Here is a 27501-nt window from a genome sequence, read left to right as displayed (position 1 = left end):
AGTCTAAATAATAGAGTAAATTAGTATCTAATAATTGTTTTAAATTGCTCCTCGTGGGATCGACCCGATACACATCTCGTACTACAATTGCGACCTGTATACTTGCAGTCCAACGGGTGTAAATTCGGAATTAAACTTGCACTTAAAGTAAAAACCCGTCAAAGCTAACAACCAGAAACAAAAAGAATATAGGATAAACAGAGGTAAAAGACACAACAAAAAAAAATGAAAACCAGAAGCAAGCATGAGGACAGACCACACTAGCCATAAGCATAGCAAACAGCAAACAAGCGATAGCAGAAACCAGCGAGCAGGAGGCAGAATGAAGAGAAGCAGCCCGAACGGAACCCAAAAAGGAAAATTGTCCAACAGAAAATCGAGGGAATTGTCCAACGGTTACGAGAGATCCTGCCATAGCCGTACAGAGATGAGCTGCTGAACTGTAAAAAAACTGAAAGTCTCAGACAGCGGAAATTTGGCAGCAAAGGTAATTTTACATAGATGGACACACCCCCACAAAATATTACCAACGAATACAAAAAAATAAAACAAGTCAAAAAAATAAATCTTGGTGGGGAAAGCGTAATTTCACCATTGACCAACAAGTTTGCTATCCCCAAAAATGACTAACTGATGACTGATGACTAATGACAAACAAAAACAATGACAGCATCACAATTGTCTCTGAGGAAAACAAAAACAAAAGAGGCCCATGAGAAAAAAAAAAAAAAAAAAAAAAAAACTACCTGGCAGCACCATCGGCCAATCCCCAGTTGCCACATGGGCGGACGACCATCCTAGGTGGCAGGAGGCTTCCCCTCTTTATCTATATGTTTATTAGCTTTTTAGTAGTAGTTCTCTCGTTGGTGATGACAAGGAAAAACAATGGACTTCCTTTAGCTTTCTTTGACTTTTTCCTTTTGTCTTTTGTGGTTGCCCCTGCGCATGCCAAAAGCTTTCCACCAATTAAACGAATTGAGTTTTTCCTAGTTTCGAAGTACAATGGCCGCAGTTATTCCTTCAATTTTCTGTGGGTTTTCTTCATCAATATGAACTAATCTCCTCACTCTAGTCAAGAAACAACGGATGCTTTGATTCGCCTAAAAACTGTGAGATCGATTTAATTTTATCTTTTCTTTTTATTTATTGGTATCCGCATATTCTTTGATTACAGTGCTTATGATTGTTTAATTAATTGATTGTCTTGGATCCGGATAATTAGTTAATTTGATAATCTATTGTCAATTGGGACGTTAAATCCGTAATTGTTTAATTGTCTCAAAATAGTGATAATTGGCATGATTAGGTTTGTGTCAAGGGAATACGCGGGCTAACCTAAAATAACCCTGGTAGTGTGTTATTTGGTTAGAATAGGGCTCCTCTAATATGTAAGGCAATTGAAAAATTAAATCTTACGGGCGTACCTAAAATTATTTCTCAATTAGAGTAGTGATTAACGGGCGTACCTTAATCACCGACACAGTAAGAAGGGGTTGACTGTCATCGCTTGTTTGATAGTTATAACCTATTTATTAGTAAATAATTGGAATTGCCTTTGTTTCGATGATCAATTAGGTGCACCATTGCTGAAGTTATTTCTTGGTTAGATTCTTAATTATCACCCATTTGATTTTAGTAATTTGTTATTTAATTTTTAGTAGCTTCTTAGATTTTATTTGAAATTCTTTGATTGTCACTTTCTGCACAAAAACACCCCCTTTGTTACTGTGAATTTGAAAAGAAACAGTTACACCTAATCTCTGTGGATTCGACCCTGCTTACCACTATCTACAGAAATTAACTTTAGTTGAGCTGGTTTTTATTATTGCACAAGCTGACAACCTGTCAATATAAGCACGGTCAATATAAGCACACCCAAATTAGGACACTATGTAAGCACACAAAAGGAGAGTAAAAGCCCACTGTAAAATTTAGATACCCAATCCCCATTCCGTAATTAAGAATTTTACATTTTTGCCAAAAAATAATGATAGTCCCCACTATTATCCTATGGGCTAAAACCCTTTGCTACTGGCTCGGGAAATTTTAATAAGGCATACGAGTGCTGGAATTTTAACTGAAGGATAGGTGGAATGATCAATCAGATTCATCAGTCAACTATTCTCTTCAATTCTAATGAGTTCCAATATATTCTGATAATAAATTTACTTCATTCCAAATAAAATCTTGAAGTATAATATATTTTCTTCTTAAGTAATTTGCGTATAAAGGATTATGGTGGTATTCCATGTTCTGTTATATATCGTTACATATTTCTAAATTAATTGATATAGTTGACTTAAATGTGTTTTAATTCCTCTTGAAATCGTACATGCTGTTTAATCTCTCTTTATTCCTAATCCAAATCCAACTATATATTCAATTTAAGTTGTACGATTATCAATTTAGAACAGATTAAAATTGGTTCTCTTTCATAATCTTTACTTGTTTTGCTTTCGCCTAAAAGAACTGGTCTAGAAAAAAAAGAAAAAAAAGAAAAGGTCAATGCGTACATGTTTGCTCACTGGGAAAAAATTTTCTTCAAATGCTTAAGGAAAAATAGCTAATTTCATTCCTAAACTTTTTTCATGATATCAATTTAGGCCTTAACTTTTATTTTTGACCAATTTGATACTTGAATTTATGTTGCAATTCCAATTAAGGACCTTCGCGATGGCATGATTACCTAAATCTAATTTGACTCCTAATTGATTAACTAGATAGAGGTATTATGGGAACGTTACTCATGGGACTGTAATATAGCAACTAAATTGTGTAAAAAAACTACTAGATAAAACTTTTAAATCATGTAAAAATTCTTCGAATAAAACTTTCGTAATGTTTAATCTTATGATTTTTTTTACATGATTTTCTTGATTTATTAAAACCACGTGAGTGACATTCTCAAAATACCCCATTTAGTTCGTCAATTAGGAGTTCGATCAATTTTATGTGGTCGTGCCAACATAGAGGTCCTTAATTAAAATCACAAACTAAGTTCATGTATCAAATTGGATAGGAATAAAAGTTAGGGTCTGAATCGGCACTATCAAAAAATTTTAGGAACTAAATTGGTCATTTTTCCTCAAAAGAAGAAAAGAGGGAAAAACCATTTCTCATGTTGTAGTGATTTTATTTTATGCTACTAAACTTTCAATTGACCATGATAGTGAATGGATATTTTCAAAGTTAAATTTGAAATTAATTATTCTAATGTCACATATTGCAAGTAACAAGCCAAAAAGGCAGCAAATTTATTAGGGATAAATTTAGAAACAGTCCTTCAATTTTTTAAAATAAAAGTAGCCGTCGTTTAAGTTACTTGAGATAATTAGACTTGTTTCCCTTGAGGAATTTGAATGACTATCCTACCCTTGAATGTATACAAGTTTTATTTCATTTTTTCATGAAAAACAGAAAAAGATAAACTAAATATACTCACACTATTGCCCTATCTGTAGGCAATTGGCAATAGTTGTGGTGGTGATAGAGGATGTTGGCACTAACTATAGTAGAGAATCATGCGAGGATTAATTGGATGTAGGTGATGATGGTTTATAAGGGGCATTTCAGGATAGGAGAATTTTACACTAAACCACATACGAATTAATTGATAAAATCAAACTAAAAAATGATCTTATCTTCTTGATTTTAGAATTCTTATATTTGTACATGTCGATTGTCATTTAGAAATATCATAATTTTCAGTCGCCTTTTATAGGTTGACTCTTTATAATATTTAACAGGTATTTTTGGCTCACATCAAACAAACTCAATTTTGTATTGGTCACAAAAACATATGAAAATAAGGGTGTAACTATAACTACTGAAATTGGAGGAGAACTATCAGCAATTATCGAAAACCTCAGGACACGTTTCCAAAGATATCCCTTTCTGTAAGAATATCATATAGGAACATTATTGGAGACATAATAGAAATTGAATAATATTGACTAATAGCCCATTGATGAATACTTAATCTTAAGTAGGAGTCCTTGTTCTCATATGTTACTATGTCCGAAGAGGTTTCCGTGACGATTTGTCCTTATTTTTCGATTCCTCCTTTGCCTCATTTCTGCAAATCTATCCATACAGATACCAAGCCCTGCAGCCTCTTTAGACTGCCAACTGAAACAAACTTGTCCCATACTTCTTTTCCTGTTTTGGTCCAAAATCATAGTCTTATTGTATACTGAGCAAAATACAAGGGAGATTAAAAGCAATGGCAAGCTCATCAGGCTTGGTATCGGAGCTAAAGATTGATATATTTATGTTTTATCCAATCTTCTTTTCGCTTTTTCCTTTAATCTTACTGTGGTTTCTCTTCAAATTATTTTCAACTTCGAGGAAAAATCAGCCACCATCGCCACCAGGACTTCCAATTATTGGAAATCTTCATCAGCTAAGCTCACTGCTTCACCATTCCCTCCACTCATTAGCCCAAAAATATGGTCCATTCATGTTTCTTAAATTTGGTAGTGTTCCAACGGTTGTCGTTTCATCAGCTGATGGAGCTAGCCTAATCATGATGATTTGATTTTCTCCAATAGGCCATTTTCGAGCACTACTAGTAAACTTCTCTATAACATGAAGGGTATATCGGTCGCACCCTATGGCGAGTATTGGAGACAGTTAAAGAGCATTTGTGTTCTTCAGCTCCTGAGCAACCAAAAAGTTCTTTCATTTCGCAATATAAGGGAACAGGAAATGTCGATTATGATGCAGAAGATTAAAGACGCTTCTTTGGATTCAACACCTGTGAATTTGAGCGAAATTTTTTTTTCACTGACTAATGATATTGTATGCAGATCAGCTTTTGGGAGGAAATATGGTGAAGGTGAAATTGGAAAGAAATTCAAGCAGCTGTTGGATGAATTCTTGAAGTTACTGAATGAAGGAAGTTTATTTGAATTTGTGCCCTGTCTCAAGTGGATTAATCGAGTTAATGGTTACGATGCCAGAGTGGATCGTGTTGCTAGAGAAATTGATGAGTTCTTGGAGGGCGTGGTCCAAGAAAGGTTGGATGGTGCAGTGGAAAAACATTCCTGCAGATCAAGTGGTGAGACAGCTGATGGCGTAAGCAGAGGAGATTTTCTTGATATGTTTGATGAAGAGAATCTAAATAATGAGATATTAATTCAACTCATTCTCATATTTCCAAATTTCTTTTAACCTTACATGTGTAAAAGGTCATCTCAGTGATTACAACAAATTTAATGTTGTCATGACTTGTACCCAATGTTTTAACGATACTCCAAATATTCTCATATTCCCAAACTCTCTCTAGCTTTGTGGTTGAAATTCAAACGCAACCTTTGACCACAACTCATTTTTATGTAGTATAAGAATATATATTAAGATGGTAACAACAAGGATTTCACCTAATTTTCTAAAAGGTTTTCTCAGGAACTCATATATCACTAAAGGATATTAAGATCAGTCTAGAACTTCATGTACAACTTATTCAACAGGCAGGAAAAGTAAAGTTAGTAGGAAAAGAATCCTAAAACACATACCGTAAGTTCCATTCCATCATGTAGGGTAGCATTCTATAGTAGAGGAGTATAGCTCCTTTGTGCCTAGTTTCATAAGTTTCAGCTATAGATTATATGCTTTTGCGGTTGCTAAAATTTATAGGCTTTTATAACAAACCGCTTTGCATTTAATCTATTGTAGAATTTTTTTTTGTAGCGGATACCAATATTTACAAGTATATATATATATATATATATATATATATATATATATATATAGAAGATGAAGAAAATCTAACGGAAGAAGGTGGAGAAGTAATCATTAGAACAGATCTGCGTAACAGTCGAAAACTGTTACTCAAAAATAACAAGATATTAATTCAATCACTAAACGGCAAAAAAAGCATTACTCTTATATTTAATGATGAAAACAACATTTAAGTAATTACAACTAAATAAGAGTTAGAATGACTTGTACCCAATGCTCCAATCACAGTCCAAACATTCTCATATTTCTAAACTTCTCTCAATCTTAAATATCTAAAAGGTCATTGCAGTGATTACAACAAATTTAAAACTGTCATGACTTTTATCAAATGCTCTAATGATACTCCAAATATTTTCATATTTCCAAACTCTCCCTGGCCTTGCGGTTGAAATTCAAATACAACCTTAGACCACAACTCATTCTCATATAGTATAAGGATGTAAGGGTAAAATTGTCATTTTAAATGACAAGGAAGGTATCTATAATTTTTCAAACATCAGGGAAGCTCAGTGAAATTGTTAGAAACCTCAGGGGAGGTTTCTAAAATTATCCCTAAAATAAACCGCACTCTTTAAGTTAGCTTGTTTAACATAATTAATATGGTAGTTTCTTGTGGTTGTAGAAACTTATTCCAGCCTCTCTAATTTATGCTTAATTAACTGTTGGCTTCTGGAAAAAGGAATGGTGATCACAAAGACATTAGTCATGTGACTCATGCATATGCAACAGTTTACGTAGAGTGTCTATTTCTGCAATTTGAACCGTTTAGGTTAAACAAAGTTTCTTCACATGATAGACACATCAAATTAAAAAGTGATCCTATAATTAAATTATGATATTTATCATTTACGTATAGACACATCAAATTACGAAGTGATCCTGAAGCTTTTTATCCGTGGTACCCATTTGGCTGCTAGACATTTGGAACAAAATCAAAAGATAGCTTATTTTACACATGATAGAGATCTAATTGTGTATTCTATTTGTGAATATTTTCTGTTGATTTTGGTAAAATAATGTGTATACTTTGTATTTGGTGATGTGTACAGGAGTTTGAGGTAAAAATTATCTTAAAAATTTTTTCCAGAAGATTACTTTCGATATGGCGTTGGCACGCTCTATGAAACTTGTGAAGCTAAAGTCCATGCAAAGCTCTACGGATACGTGTTTTATTTTTGAATATCCATAGATATCCGATCTTGTACCCGCATATTTGAGTTTAGCATAAGTTTTAAAATTGTAGGGTTTTTTTAATAATATTTAATTAGTTACATCTATATGGTATGCTATTTTTACTCACCAAAATATTGGGCCTCTTGCTATCATTGTTTGCTGTTTATTTAACTTCCTTTCTTGAAGAATTTGGTTAATGTATTTGGCTAGCAAAATTATAAAATGTGTAATCTGTTAAAAATGATGATGTTTTTTAGTTGATCTCTTTATTATTTGAGTGGTTCTGTCACTTTAATCTTATCTAAATTTATTTAGACAAACACATTGGATAAACTAATTAATAAATTTTGGATATGGATCAAATACCTGATTTTTTCCTGATTCTTGGGGACTATTATGCAAAATGTTAATGGTTTGATGATTTGATTACTCTATGATATTAGAGGGCCAATATTAAGAGTGCAGAGAGAGTGGCCAAGGGACAATTCCATCATAGCATAGCTTCAAATGCTACGTATAGGTTTTTGGGGCAGAAATTTTATTGTATAACAAATACAACAAGGGATAATATCAGAAATCTCCCTTGAGGTATCTCCAAATATCACTTGGCACCCTTGAGATTTTAAAAATATCACCTATCTCCCCTAATAATTGCAAAAAGGCAATACATAATTCACATATCAAATAAATGGAGTTCAAAAAAATTAAAAAAATGAAACAAAATTCACTTTCTTCTATTTCTTCTTTCTCCAACATTCTCTCTTATTCTTTTTTTTAGATGACTATACAATTTTTTATTTATAAGTTGTAGTAAATTGAATTTTATTTGTCTTTTACATTTTGTGATTGTGATAGAGTAGGATATGATTTCTTTGATTATTTTGAATTGATTTTTATAATGATCAATACAATTTAAAGGTTTGGGTACGAATTGAGAATAAGTTGGAAGAAAATATAAGGTTCATAAGAAATTAGTTTTGAGCATATAGAGTTAACTTATGCTAATATATTTCTTTGCAAATATCTTTTCTGTTTTTCAAATTTCTTTGCAAAACTTTAGAGGTGCTAAATGATATTAAGAGAAACCTTATGGGAGGTTTCAGTTATTATCCCAGAAAACAAAGACAAAGCAAAATCTTTTGATTATCCAACGAGTTAGACTAATCATTAGTTTTAAAAGGCCTAACAATTGCCAAATTTTCTATAGATAAAACTCATAACCTTCAAATCACGTGGTTAGATCTTTAATGATCCCATCACACTCACCTACAGAAGCCAGTATGAGCATAAACTAATTACATCTTAATCAGCTCTTGGTAAAACATTTCATGAGGTAACATTTTATATTTGAATATTTTCAGAGTTGAAGAATATCGTGCCATGGTAGAAAAAGTTAATTAATAAAGCTTCCAAATATTAGTTCCTCAAAATTCCGAAAGAAAATTCAAACTCAGAAGTCACAAGTCACAAGCATATGGTGCATTTGTACTGTTAAACATTAGTTCAAACTTAAGAATATGAAAATTGCATGTCAAATTTTCTTCAAAGACCCAAAATGATGGCCATAATTGATTGTGGCAACCTAGACGGAGTTACCTGTTTTTGGACCTAACCGTTGAAATTTTGTACCATAATTTGACAAGACGTACGTGGCAACAAGGAGATTCAACTGCCAGCTGTGGGCTATGGACGAAAGATGTTTGACGTTTGAAAAGATATGCTATGCTAAACGTCTTTTCCTCTTTCTTGGGGTAAAAAATTTTTCGAAATGTGAATGGTTATTCTCTCATGAGTCATACTGGAGTTTTCTCCATGATTCGAATACTTTTGGATAAATCAGAGACCAATCAATTTGTACCATAGCTCCAAAAGATAAATCAGAGACCAATCAATTTGTACCATAGCTCCAAAAGATAAATCGTCCTGCGATATAGTTTTGTCCTATGTAACGTGTGGGCTTAAATCATCCCTTGTATTTAATAGTTAAATATCCATTGGTGGTCCTGATGTTGTCATTGTATAAGTAAGAAGTGTAGCCCATTAATAGGCAAACACAAGATCATACGACTCATGGCGCTCTCTTTTGATCTTGTATGTTTCTCAGTTTCCTCAGTTGTATTCCTTCTAGCCCTTTTGAAATGGTTCGATGCTGCTTCTAAACCCCAAAAAAGGCTACCACCATCTCCACCAAAGCTCCCAATTATTGGAAATATTCACCAGCTTGGCTTGTTTCCACACAGATCCCTCCAATCATTGTCAAGAAAATATGGCCCACTCATGCTACTTCATTTTGGAAGCAAGCCAGTGCTGGTTGCCTCTTCCTCTGATGCAGCTAGCCAGATTATGAAAACCCATGATCTGGTTTTTTCAAACAGGCCTAAATCGAGCGTTATAAATAGACTATTCTACGGAAGTAGGGACGTAGCATTTACACAGTACGGTGAGTATTGGAGACAAGCCAAAAGCATTTGTGTGCTGCATCTTTTGAGTAACAAAAGGGTTCAGTCATATCAGCATGTTAGAGAAGAAGAGACTTCACTCATGATCGAAAATATCAGCCAGATGTGTTCTTCTTCACCCGTAAACTTAACTGAAATATTTGTAACTCTCACAAATGATATAATTTGTAGGGTTGCCCTGGGGAGGAAGTATGGTGAGGAAGAAAAAGGAAGGAAAATTATGGAAAATTTGAGGGTTTTTATTGAGTTAGCGGGTGTTTTTGATGTAGGAGACTACATTCCTTGGCTTGCATGGGTTAATCGTTTCAATGGTTTGGACTTGAAAGTGGAGAAATTTGTTAAACTGGTTGATGAATTTCTTGAGGGTGTAATGGAAGAGCACATAAATAAGAGGAAAGGTGAGGCTGAAAATGACCATTCCGTTGAGGCAAGATACCTAGACTTTGTGGACATTCTGATCGAGATTAATACGACAAACTCCATCGGCTTCGCTCTTGGCCGTGATGATATGAAAGCTATCATCCTGGTAAATTAGATCTCTCTCCATCTCTTTAATTGCATCGCACTATGAGAAGTTATAATTAGTTTCAACTCTAAAAAGAATTATGTTTATTAGTAATAAGTCATCTAGTACTAGTTTTGAAGGTAGTGACTTGCACTAGGCTGGATGGTTCAGATTTTGTTTGGCACTATCGTATAAATGTTTTTGTTTAGTTGACTTAGACATGACAACTTATTAGTTCAGATTTTGTTTGGTACTATCGTACAAATGTTTTTAGTTTAGTTGACTTGAACATGACAACTTATTAAATGGCATTCTTCTACTTTACTCCGATGTGCAAGATCAAAATCTATTTGGTTTGTAAGGTTTACTGAATTCAATATTATTAAACTTGAATGGTTGAATGAACCAGAAGAGCTTTTGGTTCATGCCTTCATGGTTCAACCACTAATTCAATTAAATGTTTTCTTATTTTAGTTATAATTAGAAGATTTGAATAATAACAATTATATAAAGGGAAAAATTTCTAGTGGCTAGCCTGTTCAAATGTTGGAGTTTTAGCTGGTTTGTCCGGTTTGATCAGTTTATGTTTGAGTTTGACTCATTTTTTTTTATTTTTTTTCTTGCTTTAACATAAAATCTTTTGAATGGCAATCGGGTCAGATATGAGTTGACGGATCAGGTTGAGACCCATGTACAATAGACAATCTGCTGACCCGAACACAACCCGTCAACTCGTAATGGGTCAGGATACCTGACTTGAACCCGAAATTTTCTGGTTGGCAGGTCACCTGAATGACTCGAAACATAATTTTAATTTACTAATTTACCACTGTAGTTTTTAACAGAACTAATTTCACATAAGACTAATTACATAATGAAATAATAAAAATCTCGATAAAATAATTTCAAACTAGATCTGAAATAAATTAAAATACTGTAAAAGTGTTTTTATCCCAAACCAGATCTAAAATAAATTAAGACACTATAAAAGTAGAAAATAATGTAATACATCATTTTTCCAAACATAATGATTCCAACTTCACACAAGTTAAACAAATTCATTTAGGATTAAGTGGTTAATGCCTTTGGAAAAAAAAAAGAATAACTTAGTTTAGTTAGATAAAATATTTTTATATTTATTAAATTATTTTTAATTCATAAATGGGTTAATAGGTCAACCCGTGAGTGATCTGAATTTGATCTGTTTTCTTTTCGGGTTCATTAAGTTTGACCTGATTCTGTCCAACAGTGGTATGGAATTTTTTTTAATTTCATATAAAAAATGAAAACAAAAGATTACATAGTAGAAATTCCATGTAAACAAAAGATTCTGAAAGCAAAAAATGTGCAAATTCCACGCAAACAAAAGATTAACATACTAGAACAAAAAATAAAAGTCATAAACATATCTAGGATAATTAAGTCAAATATGTATTAATTGTATTCTATTCTGACATCTAAAAATTGATCACACTAAATATTGAAGAATGAATAATGATAAATATTTATCCCTGCCATTTTGGGTGGAAGACCTTTTATTTTGGACATTACTGCATACCAAACAAGAGGTAAGGATATTAAATAAACATACAAAAAGGGTTGACTCACTATAAAAATTCTAAAATTACCACACAACTCTGAAGATATACACTCTTTAGTATATTTAATTTATATCAAAATTACTATGAATGTATGTAATCACACTCATTTTCGTCCCTTATATTTGAATACCTTCTCTTGTTATCAGATTAAAAGAAAAATTCATCCCTTGCATTTGAATACCTTCTCTTGTAAAAAATTTTCAAAAAAAAAAAAATCCTCAATGGTTGCTTGGGTTAACCGAACTTTATGCACTTAAACTTGAGACCATTTAATGTTTCCAAAACGATAAGGTTTAAGGATTTGTTATCTGTCCAGTGATGCAAAAAACTTGACACGCATTAAACTTCTTACTGAAATAAATGTATAACATGGTAACTTTTAAATTTACATGTACCTAAACCTATTAATCTTTTGACAAGTTCAACTCTACTACGTAAATCTTCAGCTTTTGCACTTGCACGATTGAGTTTCTAAAATTGGATTGCATACCAGAACTGCAGATTTTGGAGGAAAAATGAGCAATAATAATCAACATTTTAGAGGGAAAAGCAACATAATGTTTCGTCTTGTATGTGGTAATTAAACGCTTATTGCAATAGTATGAATATTGTTAATTTGTCTTCATTTGTCTTTTTCCTTGGAAAGGTATGATACAAATTTATTGCTTGGGTGCAAACGTGCCAATTTTTTTTGAAATTGGAAATTTAGATTTAAAAAAAAAAGGCGCATCTATGCATGTTCTAAAGCAACACTTTCTTTCATTCCGTCATGCAGAACATGTTTACCGATGGAACTGACACAACACAGACAGTTATGGAATGGGCAATGTCAGAACTGCTAAAGAAACCTATAACCTTGCAGAAATTACAGGCTGAGGTAAGAGAAGTGACCCAGGGAAAACCAGAAATAGCTCAAGATGATTTGGAGAAGATGAGATACTTAAAAGCAGTGATTAAAGAAACTCTACGATGTCATGTTCCTGTTCCATTACTGGTTCCTCGAGAATCAACTCGAGACATCAAAATAATGGGGTGTGATATAGCAGCAGGCACACTAGTGTTGGTGAATGCTAGTGCAATTGCAAGAGACCCCATTCTGTGGGAGAACCCTGAGGAATTTCAACCTGAGAGGTTTTTGAATTCCAACATAGATTTTCGAGGCCTTAACTTTGAGTTAATTCCTTTTGGTTCCGGACGAAGGGTTTGCCCGGGTATCAACTTCGCCATGTCCGTAAATGAACTTGCATTGGCAAAATTGGTCAACAAATTTAATTTTGCATTGCCTGATGGAATCAAGCCAGAGGATCTGGACATGACTGAAGCATCTGGTATCACAGTTCACAGAGAACATCCTCTACAAGCTATTGCCACTCCATATCTATGTTAATGGCTTTGTATTCGTATGCTTTCTTTTTTTATTTTTGTGGTCTTATTTCTAGTGGAAGTTCTCATACTATTAATAAGTGACTGTATCAATATAATTTAAAGAGATAAAGTGATAATAACAATGTAATAATATAATAAAATAAAAATATATTTTTATTCAGAATTTATTAACATGTTGAATTGAATTACTTATAAGAGTGTAGTGATTAAAAGATAATATTAGAAAGTAAATTAATAATAGTAATATAATTTTAAAGAAATAAAGTGATAATAACGCATCCTAGAAGTACCGAAACTTTGCTCCTCCTCAGCATAGTTGCAGCATCCTCAATGTCTTGGCATTATGCGGAAAGTTCAATCACGTCAGACCTCGGATTCTTCAATCTTTGAATTTCTGCTAGAATAATTGACTGAGAAGGCCGGTTTTCCCTTCCCTGCTCTTTTACTTCTCTACCTTGAGGTTTTGCCTAGGGGTCTAGCTCAATAGCTTAAGAATAGAAATTAACTCCGCCCACATCGTGAATTCTTAAGAAGTATGCCCATGTTTAATTTATGTTTTGAAGTCCGTCGAAGCATTGCACCGTGGACGAAGTGACCGGGTCAAGGTCAACACCTATGTGGGGCCAGGCCCAGGAAAGTCCCCGGGCCATTTACTGTAGAGATACAGGCTTGGAAACAAGCAAACTTCTTGGACTTGGGAGTCAATCACATTTATGTGATGGGCTGAGACGCGTGTGGAGCCCTGTGACTCTTGTCCAGAAGTACCTCGGCCGAAAAACAGTTATTCACTTGGGCCATTGAGGCAAACAGAACGGGGCTTACGATCCGTGGTGTTTACTTTTTGGACCAATAGTATTGTTTTATTGGTTTCCGTTTTTCCATCGCCAAATTATGTTCCTGACGCTGAACTGCGGAAGAATTAATTATTTTCCTCTTTTTTACCCTATAATTGTGATTTTATTTTTGTTCCCTCTATTTGCCAAATTCATATGGATATATGGATTCATTTTGTATGTTAATTTCCATTCTTTAGTATTGGATCGTACTATTATTTTGATTATAATGCAGTTGTTGTTTAATCATATTTTTCATTTGTGACGGGAATCGAGCAAGATTCAATAAAACAAACAATTAATCAAGATATAAAAATATAAAAAACTCAGGTGAAATTGTTTTAGCTTCTCTCCCTTTTTTTAACTATCCCAAAGTTATAAATTTTAAGTTGTAGTTTTGTTTGAAATTCTTTAGTTCGATGCACGTAGTAAAACAAAAAAAAAAAAAAAAAAACCAGTCCTTCTTGTTCTCATATGTTCTCATGTTGTAAGAGGTTTCGATTTGTCCTTATTTTTCGGGCAATTACATTTTATTCCTTGTAGTTTAGTATTTTTGTACATAACCCCCTACGGTTTCAAAAGTTATATATAATCTCCTCATGATTTGAATTAAAATGTCATAACGGATTCATACAAAATGTCAAACTACCCCTATATAAAGTTGAAAATTATTTATTAACCACAAGAGGGTTATGTGTATATTTTGAAAATTTTAAGGGGATTATATGATAAAATATTAAACTATAAGGGGGTTATATGATAAATATAAAACCATGCGGAGTTAGTGTGTTATGTATATTATGTTTTATATTTTGGTTTACTTCAACCATTTTAATTTTTAAACAAGGGTGATTTTGACATTTTAAAAGGTTTCATTACGAATGATCATTTTCGTCATTTTGACACTTTAATCCAAACCATGAGGGGTTATATATAATTTTTGAAACTATAGAGGGGTTATATACAAAAATACTAAACTATAGGGGGGTAAAGTGTAATTTTGTCCTTATAGATTTGTCCTTATTTTTCCATCCTCTTTTGTCATTTTTCTGCAAGTCTATCCATATAGATACCACACGCCTGCCAACTGACACAAGCTTGTCCATACTTGTTTTCCAATTTTTTGTCTGAAATCAGAGTCTTGTAGCCTGAGCAAAATACAGGGGAGATTAAAGCAAATGGCAAGCTCATCAGGCTTGGTATCGGAGCTAAAGATTGATGTATATATGTTTCATCCAATCTTTTTTTCGCTTTTTCCTTTAATCTTACTGTGGTTTCTCTTCAAATTAGTTTCAAATTCGAGAAAGAATCAGCCACCATCGCCACCAGGACTTCCGATTATTGGAAATCTTCATCAGCTAAGCTCACTGCTTCACTATCCTCTCCACTCCTTAGCCCAAAAATATGGTCCAATCATGTTTCTCAAATTTGGTAGTGTTCCCACGGTTGTCCTTTCATCAGCTGATGGAGCTAGCCTAATCATGAAAACCCACGATTTGATTTTCTCTGATAGGCCATTTTCGAGCACAGCTAATAAACTTCTCTATAACATGAAGGATATATCGGTAGCACCCTATGGCGAGTATTGGAGACAGTTAAAGAGTATTTGTGTTCTTCAGCTCCTGAGCAACAAAAAAGTTCAGGCGTTTCGTAATATAAGGGAAGAGGAAACGTCGATTATGATGCAGAAGATTAAAGACGCTTCTTTGGATTCGACACCTGTGAATTTGAGCGAAATGTTTGTTTCGCTGACTAATGATATTGTATGCAGATCGGCTTTTGGGAGGAAATACGGTGCAGGGGAAACTGGAAAGAAATTCAAGCTGCTGTTGGGCGAATTCTTGGAGTTACTGAACGGAGGAATTTTAGTCAAATCTGTGCCCTGTCTCAGCTGGATTAATCAAGTTAATGGTTACGATGCCAGAGTGGATCGCGTTGCTAGAGAAGTAGATGAGTTCTTGGAGGGCGTGGTCCAAGAAAGGTTGGATGGTGCAGTGGAAAAATATTCCTGCGGGTCAAGTGGTGAGACGATTGATGGTGAAAGCAGAGAAGACTTTCTTGATATTTTGCTGAAAATCTATAAAGATAACGCAACAGGTGTAACCATGGACAGGGACAGCGTCAAAGCTATAATATTGGTAAGCACAATTTTCTCTGCGCAGTCAATATAAAATCATTAAGCTTCATTTTCTGAGTATAAAATCATTAAGCTTCTATAAAATCATTTTTTCTGAATATAAAATCATTAAGCTTCATCTCTGATCATTCTCACGAACAATCAACAAATCATTGATTTTAAGTGTAAATCTTTTTGACTGTAGGATGTATTCTCTGCTGGAACTGATACCACGGCTACAGTTGCAGAATGGGCAATGGCAGAGGTCTTAAGACACCCCATTATCCTAAAGAAATTGCAAACTGAAATAAGAGGGGTTGTTGGTGGCAAAGAACAGATATCCGAGGATGACTTGGCCGAGATGCATTATTTGAAAGCAGTGATCAAGGAAACTCTTCGCTTACATCCTCCAATTCCGTTGCTGGTTCCTAGAGAAGCAAGAGAAGATGTCAAAATAATGGGATATGATATTGGAGCTGGTACAATGGTGATCATCAATGCTTGGGCAATAGGTAGAGATCCTGCATATTGGGATGAACCTGTGAACTTTATGCCAGAGAGATTTATGGATTCGTCTATAGATTTCAAAGGGCATGATTTCCAGTTAATCCCATTTGGTGCTGGTAGGAGGGGTTGTCCTGGAATCGCTTTTGCTGTTGCCAGCAATGAACTTGTGTTGGCAAATTTGGTAAGCAAGTTTGATTGGCAATTTCCTGATGGTGCACAGGGCAAAGAGTTGGATATGACAGAATGCCCTGGCGTTGCAGTTCGTCGCAAAATTCCTCTTCTTGTTATTCCATCTCCACTTTCTTGAATTCTTCACATGGCCGAATGCTGCAGATTCTGTATTCTTGTCTTGATACAAATGTTGGATTGATTCTTGAGAAGGGCTGCAATTGCACTGTGCAATAGAAGGTCTAATCTCTGACCAGATTTGAGACCGTCCATTGCACAGCGCGGTTACAGATGTTCCGAAACCTTGATTCTTAGTCTTCATGCACTTTCCCCAGGCCGCTTCTTTCTTGTAATAAAAACAAGTAACTTCATGTATTTATGGCCTTTGCAAATTTCCTCGTTACAGCACAGAAAATAAAGAAAAGCTTTCATCTTCGCTATAATTTTGTTCCATGGAAAGGGACTATTGAGAGGGTAATCACATCGTTCGAATGCCAAAGACCGGAATCATTTTTCTTGGGACTTCAACCTTTATTGTTTTAGTTACTAGATCAAAGTCTCGTTCGCTCTATAAGCCAAACCAACCAATTGAACTGAAAGTCTCCGGCTCAACTACAATTAGTTTATGCAGTAATCCTACTTCATTTCATCTTCAAAAAATTGTAGTATAGAAAATGAGGAGGCACCAAACTTGTTATCGTGAATAGTACAATAGTAATTATAACTTGTGAATGCCGTCGTGTGAAATAATCCCGTCGTATAAAATCGATTTAAACAATCTTGTATATGGAGCGATGTGGGACTTAAATCCTAAACTCACACGCCCCTAAGAACCGATGTGGGACACGACAGTACTCTATTATGCAAGCAAAACATTATGAAATAATCCCGTGTATAAAATCGATTTAAACAATTTTGAATTATAAGTTATTTGTCCAAATATATTTGCTTACATCATCATTACAATTTCCAATACATCTTTTTATCTTTCCAATTTCCTTTTTATCTCACATACATCACATCACAAAAAGTGCTACAGTAAAAATATCTCAAATAACTTGCAATTCAAACACACTCTTTGTTAGCCGTCAGAAAATTGAAAATCTGAACTTGCCAAGGGACAAGACTGCAATCACAACATGATAATCAAATCCAACCAAGAAGCAATATCATTAATTTTGGCGGGTGAAGTTTGGAATTCAGCTCCATGGAGGGCAGAAGACTGCTTTCTAAGATAATTGCTGAAGCTTTTTGTTCGTGGCATCCTTTTAGGCTGCTAGACATTTGGAACAAAATCTAAAGATAGCTTATTTTACATCTCTTGACAAGAAATCAAAACAACTAATTTGGCACGATTTGGACAATTTCAATTTTCTTTTGTAAAAATATGGCTGTTTTTATTTTAAAAGTTGAACGACGTATATTTGAGGCACATCAAGTTTGGCTGGACACCTAGATGAGCATAATAACATATCAGAAATGGGTGTGAAGAATTCGGATATTTAGTAAATTTTTTGCACTGGGCTGGAGGGAAGTAGGCAAAGCCAAAAAAAAAAAAGAATAAAAATGTCTTACATATATTTTGTGTATATATTTTGGAAGTAGGTGAAGCAATTATTGAGATATATTTGTGTAATATTCAATCTTAAAAAGAATCAACAACTAATTATTCTGGATCACCACTTTATGCTACTGATAAACTAATTCAATAATTCCAAAATATTCCAAACTCTACTACTCATAAATATTTCAAAATATTTTCTAAAAATATCCCAAAATATACTCTAAAAGCTTTGCTACAATAAAATTTTTCAAAAACACCCCTAAAAACAGCTAATCCAAACGGAAATGATCAAGCATATTTTGCCTCACTTAATTAGAGCACACGCAGTCGTTAATATTTAAGAGCAGGGCTAAGAATAAGATAAGTTCTTATTGTATACGTGTTTATCAAGCAATTGGCCAAAGGTAAACATCATGATGTGAACCATTTAGGAGTAGCGAAAGCTAGCCGTCCAAATCCTTATTCGTCTAATTATTTCTACATTGGACGGAAAGTTTTTGATGAGATGAGAGATGCATGGCAGGCCTCAAGGACCACTCACATTATCCTTCCTTTATCTTCTTTGTTTGTATTCGTTACTCAAGTCAATAGCTAATATTAGCATCTAATCAATTTGGGTTTTAAGTACTAAGCGCTCAGTTGGGTAAAATTCATATGTGATGATTTCTTTTGGAGGAGAGATCCTTCAGATTTTGTTGTGCCATTTCTAATGGCGGATTTATTAGAAGGTTAACGAAATTGCAATCATGTTTTTATCCAAAAAAAAAAAAATTATAGACAAAAAATTGTGTCCAACATCAATACTCAGAGGTAGAAAATGCAAAATCAAGTAGTATATTCATCCAAGATACAACCAAGAAAGAAATAAAACTACGACCACAAAACGTAGAGAGCGGTTGAAAAAAAATGAACAGTAACCCTCCAAACGTCTTCTTATATATTATAAGGATATATATATATATCCTTACTACTATAAAGACGAGACGTGAATGAGTGGGAATTGGATTGCTGAATTATACAAAATTGATTGGATGTTATCCGGCAACTGATTGGTCCAATTTTTCAATGGCAATTGCTATAATTTTTAGCAATATTAGTTATCAATTTTCATATCAATTTTCATAGCATCAATGGTGGAGATTGCTGTAATTTTGAGCGACTTTCGCGGCAATTACATAACTTAAAACATACGACTCTATCGTTTTCTCCATCCAGAATTTCTAAAATTCTCTGCCGGTTTCCCTGCATTCTTAAGTTCGTCCAACGATTCCTCACCTTAACCACAACTTTAAATTTGGCAAAAGGACAAATTACATTTTACCCCTCTATGTTTAGTGTTTTTGTACATAAAACCCTATAGTTTCAAAACTTATGCATAACTCCCTCATGATTTGGATTAAAGTATCCAAACAATAGAAATGATCATTCGTAATAGAACCTTTGAAAATGTCAATATTAGTCTTGTTTAAAAATTAAAATGGTTGAAATGATCAAAATATATAAATATAATATACATAATACACTAACCCCGTGGGGTTTTATATTTTACCATATAACCCCCTTATGGTTTTCAAAATATACACATAACTCCCCTATTGTTAATAAATAATTTTCAATTTTACATAAGTGTATTTTTGACATTTTAGATGACTTCGTTATGGATTGCAAATTCTATCACTTTAACACTTTAATAAAAACCATGAGAGAGTTATGTATAGTCTTTGAAATCATAGAGAAGTTATGTACAAAAACTCTAAACCACATGGGGGTAAAGTATAATTTGTCCAAAAGAAAAATAAAAGAAAACCACCGTTCTAATTGTCTCCCTGTAGGGATGATTTCTGGCCCTTTTTCATCCTTGAAGTGGTTATATTTCGGCATTTTTTGGATCATTTAATTTGTCCCCATTTTTCTAATTCGGTCAAGTGGGGGTGTTCATTCAATTTGTCCCTATTTTCCTAATTTAGTCAAGTGAGGGTGTTCATCAGAGTTATTCACAAGTTGGGATTTATAATCTCTTCGATTTTCTACCCCCTCCCTATTTACTATATTTTCCCAAAATTTCTGCAATTCCTGGGGAATTCTCCATTCAGCAATCAATTTCCAGTTTTCGTACGTTTTTGGTACACCCCTCCGTGAAGCTCCAATATGACGAATAGTGTCAATGATATGCTGTACAATAGCCACCGGATATAAACTACCATTCTGAAATAGCACCAAGTTTCTGGTTCTCCACAAGTAGTGTACTGTAATAGCCAGGGCTAGTCTATGAAATCTGCACATACATGAATATTCCTTTCAATGTTCACTTAACTACAGTACTTCTTCAGACTCTTATAGCACCATATAATATAAGGATTAAACTTTGTTACATTGACTAATGGTTTTAGATGAAGACACACTCGAATAAATGATTTTGATTTTTAAATTTTGCACATTTCTGATATACATTTAGACTCATTAGTGCATAAAACTTCTAATAGTAATTTTTTTTTTTCCATTGGGTTATGTAGAACAAAAAATTTACATGGCTTGTGAGGGATTTATTTATTTTTTTTAAAAAAAGGACTTTGAGGGATTTTAAAAAATACGCAGGGGGACCAATTTATGACTTCCATATACTGGTGTTATGATGAGCATAGTCTAAGATAAAATTTCCTATTTTCTATCTTCAATCCTTTAATCTTTGCTTGGTGAAATGTGCATCTCAGTTCCAAAATTGAAAGACAAGATAATTATAAGTTTGTTATTTTACTTCTCGCTTTAGGACATTGTCGCTGGTGGAACGGAAACTACCTATACCGTGCTAGAATGGGCAATGACAGAGCTTTTAAGGCACCCAAAAGCGATGAGGATCTACAGACGGAGGTGAGAGGAATTGCTGGTGGCAGACCAGAGATCACTGATGAGGATTTGGAAAAAGATGAAGTATTTGAAATCAGTGCTTAAAGAAACACTGCGTTTATATCTGCCGATACCCTTACTGGTCCCGCGCCAGGCAATCGACGACGCTAAAGTAATGGACTTTGACATTTCAGCTGGAACTGTGATCATTACCAATGCTTTTGCCATTGGAAGACACCCTTCATTCTGGGAAGAACCAGATGAGTTTAGGCCTGAGATTCTTGAATTCTGGCATTGATTTCAGAGGTCATGACTTTCAATTGATTCCATTTGGAGCCGGAAGAAGCGGTTGTCCTGGAATCTCTTTCGCGATGGCTACAGATGAGCATGTTTTAGCTAATCTTATGCTTAAGTTATTTGTCTGATGGAGCTAAGGGCACAGATTTGGACATGACTGAATGCATGGTTTAATAATTCACAAAAAAGTTCCTCTTCTTGCTGTTGCAACTCCAGTTTGGTGATATAATAATGCAGCTTAACATGGTGACAATTTGGTGATATAATAATTCAGCTTACCTAAATAACAATAATAATGAGGGCAAATTCCACTTTACCCCCCTATGATTTAACCTTTTTTTACATAACTCCCCTATGGTTTCAAAAGCTATACATAACTCTCTCATGATTTGGATTAAAGTGTCAAAGTGACGAGAATGATCATTTGTAACAGAGTCACCTAAAATATCAAAAATACCCTTATATAAAGTTGAAAATTATTTATTAACCAAGGGGAGTTATGTGTATATTTTAAAAATTATAAGGGGTTATATGGTAAAATAATTAAACCATAAGGGGGTTATATGGTAAAATATAAAAATCATACGGGGTTAGTGTGTCATGTATTTATAAGGGTAATTTTGACATTTTTAGAAGTTCCGTTATGAATGACTATTTCCATCAATTTGATACTTCAATCCAAACCATGAGAGGATTATGTATAGCTTTTGAAACCAAAGGAGGATTATGTAAAAAAAATGTTAAACCACAGGGGGTAAAATGTAATTTGCCCTAATAATGATGATGATGATAATTCAGCTTAAATAGAAGTTTCCATCTTCAGAGTTGCGGTGCTGGTAATGCATGCATCAATAGATGTTCAATTTCATATCTTTCTTCATGCAATAGATGTTACATTTGCGCTCCTTTCAATTGATTTTTTTTTTTTTTTATTGGCAAATGATCGAAATCATCTTCCAACTTTTTTACGGGACCACTTTTGGTTCTTCAACTTTAATTTAGGATAATATTATCCCTTAACTTTTGTAATTAAACTAATTTGGCACCTCTACGTGGAACAATGTCGTACTTTGATTGTTGGACCAATTTGCTTTTTACTCACTAGCTTATGGAGGGGCAAAGTCATCAATTCATATCTTCTTTTACATGGACCAAATAAGAAAAAACCTAAATGCTCACCTTCCAGTTCTTACTTTTGTTCATGCTATAGATGTATAATTCCACTCCCTTCGTTTTATTTCTTTTGGGTCCCTCTTCTTCCCATTTTACCTTCAACCTAAAGGGTTGTTAATGACTTTATTTACTCCATCTCAACATTAGTTTCAAGGAACTTGGTCGGCTTATTGTGGACCAAGTATTATGTTGGCCGTTCATTCTTAAGTTTATCGCTTGATTTGCTTTGGAGTTCACTATATGTAGAAAATTACCATGGCGGCATTAGGACAAATTTCCGAACCATAAACAATTTTACTGGAAAATAATTGACTTACATTTGAGTTATTAAGAAAAAACTCCATAGTTTGATATATAAATCACCTGCTGTTTGCGATAATGAGTTAATACAGAACATGTTCTTTACATATTATCTAGGTGCATGACATCTGAATGGCATCGATTTTCAACTAAACCTTCTGCCTGCATTATAGTTGTCGACTACTCTCAGTTTTTTTAACTCTGCAAGTTCCAAGTAAGGTTTGGTCCATCGAGTTTTACACCTTACAAGTTTTATCCCACAAATAATACATGATCAAGACACATTACATAATTAAAATACTGAATGCTTCGAACATTTGTTTTTACCTTCTTCACTTCTTAAAACACTATAAACTCGTATTTCAGTAATGCAAATAGGTTCGTCCACAACCAAGTATAAAAGCTTTAAAATTTGGAAAAACAAAAATGAGTATAGTGAAAAAGCATGCAAACTTTATGAGCAAAGAAAAGAAAATTTGGAGGAGGCAAAGAAACAAGAGCCAGTAGAGTGAATGGAATTAGTGGCGGTGAATGTAAGAATTGGGGAGGTTAGGTAAATTAACTACTTGTTATGTTCACAGCCAAAAATAAATAAATAAATATAAATGTGTAATGGGCTTCCTAACTTGATTTACTAATGGTGATTGACTAAATGGTTCCTACTCGAGGTTTAACCAACTTATACATATGTGGATAGGCTCGGATAAAAGCGATTTTCAAAAATCAGAAGCCATTCCCTGACCTATTCAAATAGGTTTGGGTAGCCTAACCATTTTCAAAATGTTGAATTGATTACCCTATTTGTTTATTTGAACCAATTCAGTTCTCCAAGTTACCGGCTTTTTTATTTGATTATCTTTTCTTGTTAACACCCTAAGTGGTGACGGATTTTATCACATTAAGAGAATTCCCAATAGTAGAATGGGCAAATTCTTGTTAACATCCAAATTCTTTCTTCTGACGGACTTCCAAATTAGTAGAATGGGCAACACAAGGAGAAGCATATACTATTTTAGATTTTGATTTTGACCAAAAAAAATCAATTTGTTAATGCTTTCATTTGCTTTTAGCTTAGATCTTTAAACTTTTTATTAGGCAAAGATGCTAAAATATTAACTCTAGCCAAGAGTGGATTTTGCTGATCGGGATTAATTACCATGTTACCAAATTTACATCAAACGATAAACATCCCTGTATCTATAGCTCTGGTATTAACGTCTTCCCCCTAGTGACGGGAAAATAATGGCTGTAGTGATTGGTTATTGGAATAGTTTCCAATAGGGGTGAGCAAATTCGGCACACATCGAATTTATAATCCAATTCAAATTCAATTTGGTAATTTGAAATCGGATATTTGGTAATTTGGTACAAATTCGGTACGTACCAAATTCTAATATGGTATGAAATAGGTAATGAGATTATGAATTTGGTAATAACCGATTTCGCATTCAAATTCGGTAAAATGAAATAGGGTACCGCATTACAACATTCGAATACCAAATTAGTTTATAAAATTATATAATATATAGATAAATGCTATTTAGTATTAGTATATACTACTAATATATTATTATATTATATAGGTAAATGCTATTAATAATAATCATGTACTTATAATAATAATATGCAATATATTTTAGTATTTGTTAATTGTTATATGACTATAATAATACAAATATATAGTAATACATAATAATATAACATAACTATAATACTTATTATTTTATACATGAGTAACATGACTAGAATTAGATAATAATTATAACATATATGTATAATACTAAATACTAAACAATAAACATAATTAGTAATTAGAATTTAGATATTGGTAATTTGATACATCATTTATATTTGAATTATTGAATATTTGAATGCGTAACCTATAATTTGCAAGTATTAGTATGCTCTAAATTTACATTACATATTTAACATAAAAATTCATATTCTCTATTCACTAATCTTAAGGCTTTAAGTATAGACAAGACAACTAAGCAGTGTAAGTGAATGCATATGAATTGCAAATCAATGTATTAGTGTATTGACTTTCACAATAACATATGTAACTAAAAAAGTTTTATTTTGATTTGAAATAAATTATAAGTTTGTAACTAATATAACTTATCACTAATCATTGTAATTTGTAAGTTTGTAACTAACATTACTTATTATTAATCATGGCAAATTATAAATTCATAAATTATTACTAATCATTATACAGTCTAAGGTTTATTCTAGTTTAAATTAATCACTTTTTATGTGTTCCTTAAATCATAGACTAAGGATTCTAGGTATAAGTGACCAAATAAATGCCAATTAAACCACAAAATGATTAGAACATAAGTAATGTGTTAAATTATGAATAAGTTTGGGGATCAAATCAATAATAATTTTAAAATTATTGAAGAGCATAATGAACGTATTATAATTTAGGAGCCCCAATTTGTAAATTAAAAATTACACAATCACTTCCTTCAGGACCATAACAGGGTTATCTCATCAGTTTTTTTTTTTTTTAATAAATGAATTCGGTTAGACAGAATTGATAAGTGACTAATTTACGTAATAATTGTATGACTTTTTATATTATTTTTAGTCACTTTGGGTATATTATTGGAAGAAAATAAATCATTTTGGCTATAATTGGTGAAAAATGCTTTTAAGTGGTTAAATGAGGTTTTTATCACTTTTTACTTGGATTTTGTGCATTTTGACAGTTTTGACACATTTTCGTATTTTGGCTATAGCTTGAGCTACAATGATCGGATTGAGATGATTATTAAACCAATTTGAAGATAAGAGATAGATCTACAACTTTGATGAAGACATCTGAATCCAGTTTGAAGGTTTTCTAGGTCAAAAAGCCGAATTACAGTAGCTAATTTCTATTGGTCGAAGCTGAAACAGGGCAGTGAGCAGTCAAGGGTATTTCGGTCATTTATCAGCCTACACAAATCCAAATGAGGTGATTCTTGATGCATTGGAAAGTTAACTCAAAGGGCTACAAGTTTTATGTTTTGGTCAAGAGCTAAATCAGCTTTTATCATCAAGAAAAGTTCACTTGAAGTTGATGCAAAATTAGAGCAGAGCTGGAAATTGAACAACAGTGCACCAAAATGTCACTGTAGCAATCCGGCCGGAACTTGGCCGGATTTGTGGCCGGATTGTGGTCAGAGAAGTCTGCTCTTTACGCGGAAAACTCAATTTCACCTCCACTAAGTCACATGTGATGCTAGACATGTGAGAAACATTCCCAGCTGTAAAAGGGAGGTGTAAACCTCACTTCTTGACCAACTTTCACCTTGATATAGTCAAAGCTTGCAAGATTGAAGGGAGAATAGAGAGAGATACGGGAGAAAGCTTGGAGTGTAGAAATGTAGCTCTTTCATCTTCTGAGTGTTAGATTAGTTTAGTGGAGACTAGTATAGTTCATCCATTCTTGTAGATTGACTAGAATAGGATGAAGATGGAGATGAAGAAGAAGGAGTTGAAACTCAAATGACATGGGTTATCTCTTTTCCAACTCTTTATCTTTTGTATCAGATTCTTAAGTATAGTTAATATGCAAGTTCTGGATTTTGTGTTCAATATGTGTCTCTAAAGTTTATGCCTTGGGTTTGGTTGAACTTTCTATAATTGTTAGTGCTTATTATTTGGTTATTTGATTGCTATGATTTGAGCAAGTTATTTAGCACTTTGGCTCTTTAAATCATGATTAATCTGGTACCATTGATTGTGATTATCTAAGGTGTTGTTTCTGCAATGAAAATTGAGATTTAACACTAGTTCAAGAAGTGCTAAACATAGGGAGTACACTCACGAAAGTAGAGGTGCACCTATGTGGTTTTTAGTGATTTATTTCATGTAATTTTACTGAAGAAATGAACTTGTAGCTAATTTCAAAATCATGAGAACAGGTATGGATTAGTTATAAGTGTAATTGATTCACTATGAAAGGAGGATTCAAATGCATAAGGAAATTACACCATAACTAACCTAGATGTAGTACTAAATGATCCAAATATAGCACTTGCATGAGTAGTTAGGGATACCACAACCTAAGTAGTTTTTATTTGTCATTTTGTATAATTTCAGTAGGTTAAATTTGTTATAATTCATTGATAGTCTAAATAATAGAGAAGCTTTAGTAATACCGATAATTGTTCACTCTTCCCTGTGGGATCGACCCGATATATACCCTAAACTATTAGTTAACATGTATACTTATAGTGAACGGGTGTAATTCAGTTTTTTTTTTAACTTGTACGTATATTAAAATCCTGTCACGAATTCATTACCATTTTTGAATTCGAAATCAGTTGCGAAATGAATTCGGTTATAGTCAATTCGAAATTAAAAGCGGTTTAGATTTCTATAAGTCAAATAACCGAATTCACCGAATTCAACTAACCGAATTACCGAATTTGTACCGTTTGCTCACCCCTAGTTTCCAAGCTCTTAAAGATAGCTCTGTTTGGATCCCCTGTTTTTGGAGTGTTTTTCAAATACAATAAAAATTTTTAAAAAGTATTCTAAAAGGTAATCTAAAAATTAGTTTAAATTTTTTAAAAATTTTAAAAAATATCTCAAAATATATTCTAAAAACTCTTCTACTCTTAAATATCCCAAAATATTTTCTAAAAATATTCCAAAATATATTCTAAAAACTCTGCTACAGCAAAGTTTTTCAAAAACAGCTAATCCAATACGATCTCTTTTTCCGGACTAGCTCGCCTATTATATTAATAACGTAGCCATGAATAACCTTTTCTGGGCACCACAAAGGGGAGTAATAGAAACATGGACCAAGATAATCCATAGGGTGGCGTAGTGCCT

At 33.4% G+C, this 27501-nt stretch overlaps 3 protein-coding genes across 3 annotated transcripts; all 3 read left to right on the top strand.

Moving 5' to 3' along the window:
* Positions 1–4587: 4587 nt before the first annotated feature.
* LOC113752268 (cytochrome P450 71A8-like) lies at positions 4588–5172 on the top strand. Its single transcript, XM_027296390.1, has one exon. It carries the CDS (start codon positions 4588–4590, stop codon positions 5170–5172), a length of 585 nt encoding a protein of 194 aa, XP_027152191.1.
* Positions 5173–8953: 3781 nt separating this feature from the next.
* Positions 8954–12943, top strand: LOC113751520 (cytochrome P450 71A2-like). Its single transcript, XM_027295557.1, has 2 exons — positions 8954–9900; positions 12256–12943. The coding sequence occupies exons 1-2, from the start codon at positions 8986–8988 to the stop codon at positions 12865–12867; spliced, it is 1527 nt and encodes a 508-aa protein (XP_027151358.1). The 5' UTR covers positions 8954–8985; the 3' UTR covers positions 12868–12943.
* A 1861-nt stretch (positions 12944–14804) lies between these two features.
* LOC113754512 (cytochrome P450 71A8-like) lies at positions 14805–16933 on the top strand. Its single transcript, XM_027298957.1, has 2 exons — positions 14805–15837; positions 16021–16933. Exons 1-2 carry the CDS (start codon positions 14878–14880, stop codon positions 16627–16629), a joined length of 1569 nt encoding a protein of 522 aa, XP_027154758.1. The 5' UTR covers positions 14805–14877; the 3' UTR covers positions 16630–16933.
* Positions 16934–27501: the final 10568 nt, after the last annotated feature.

The sequence above is a fragment of the Coffea eugenioides genome, chromosome 11 (assembly GCF_003713205.1).
Source record: "Coffea eugenioides isolate CCC68of chromosome 11, Ceug_1.0, whole genome shotgun sequence".
Taxonomy (NCBI): Eukaryota; Viridiplantae; Streptophyta; class Magnoliopsida; order Gentianales; family Rubiaceae; genus Coffea; species Coffea eugenioides.
This window is presented reverse-complemented; position numbering and strand designations above follow the sequence as displayed.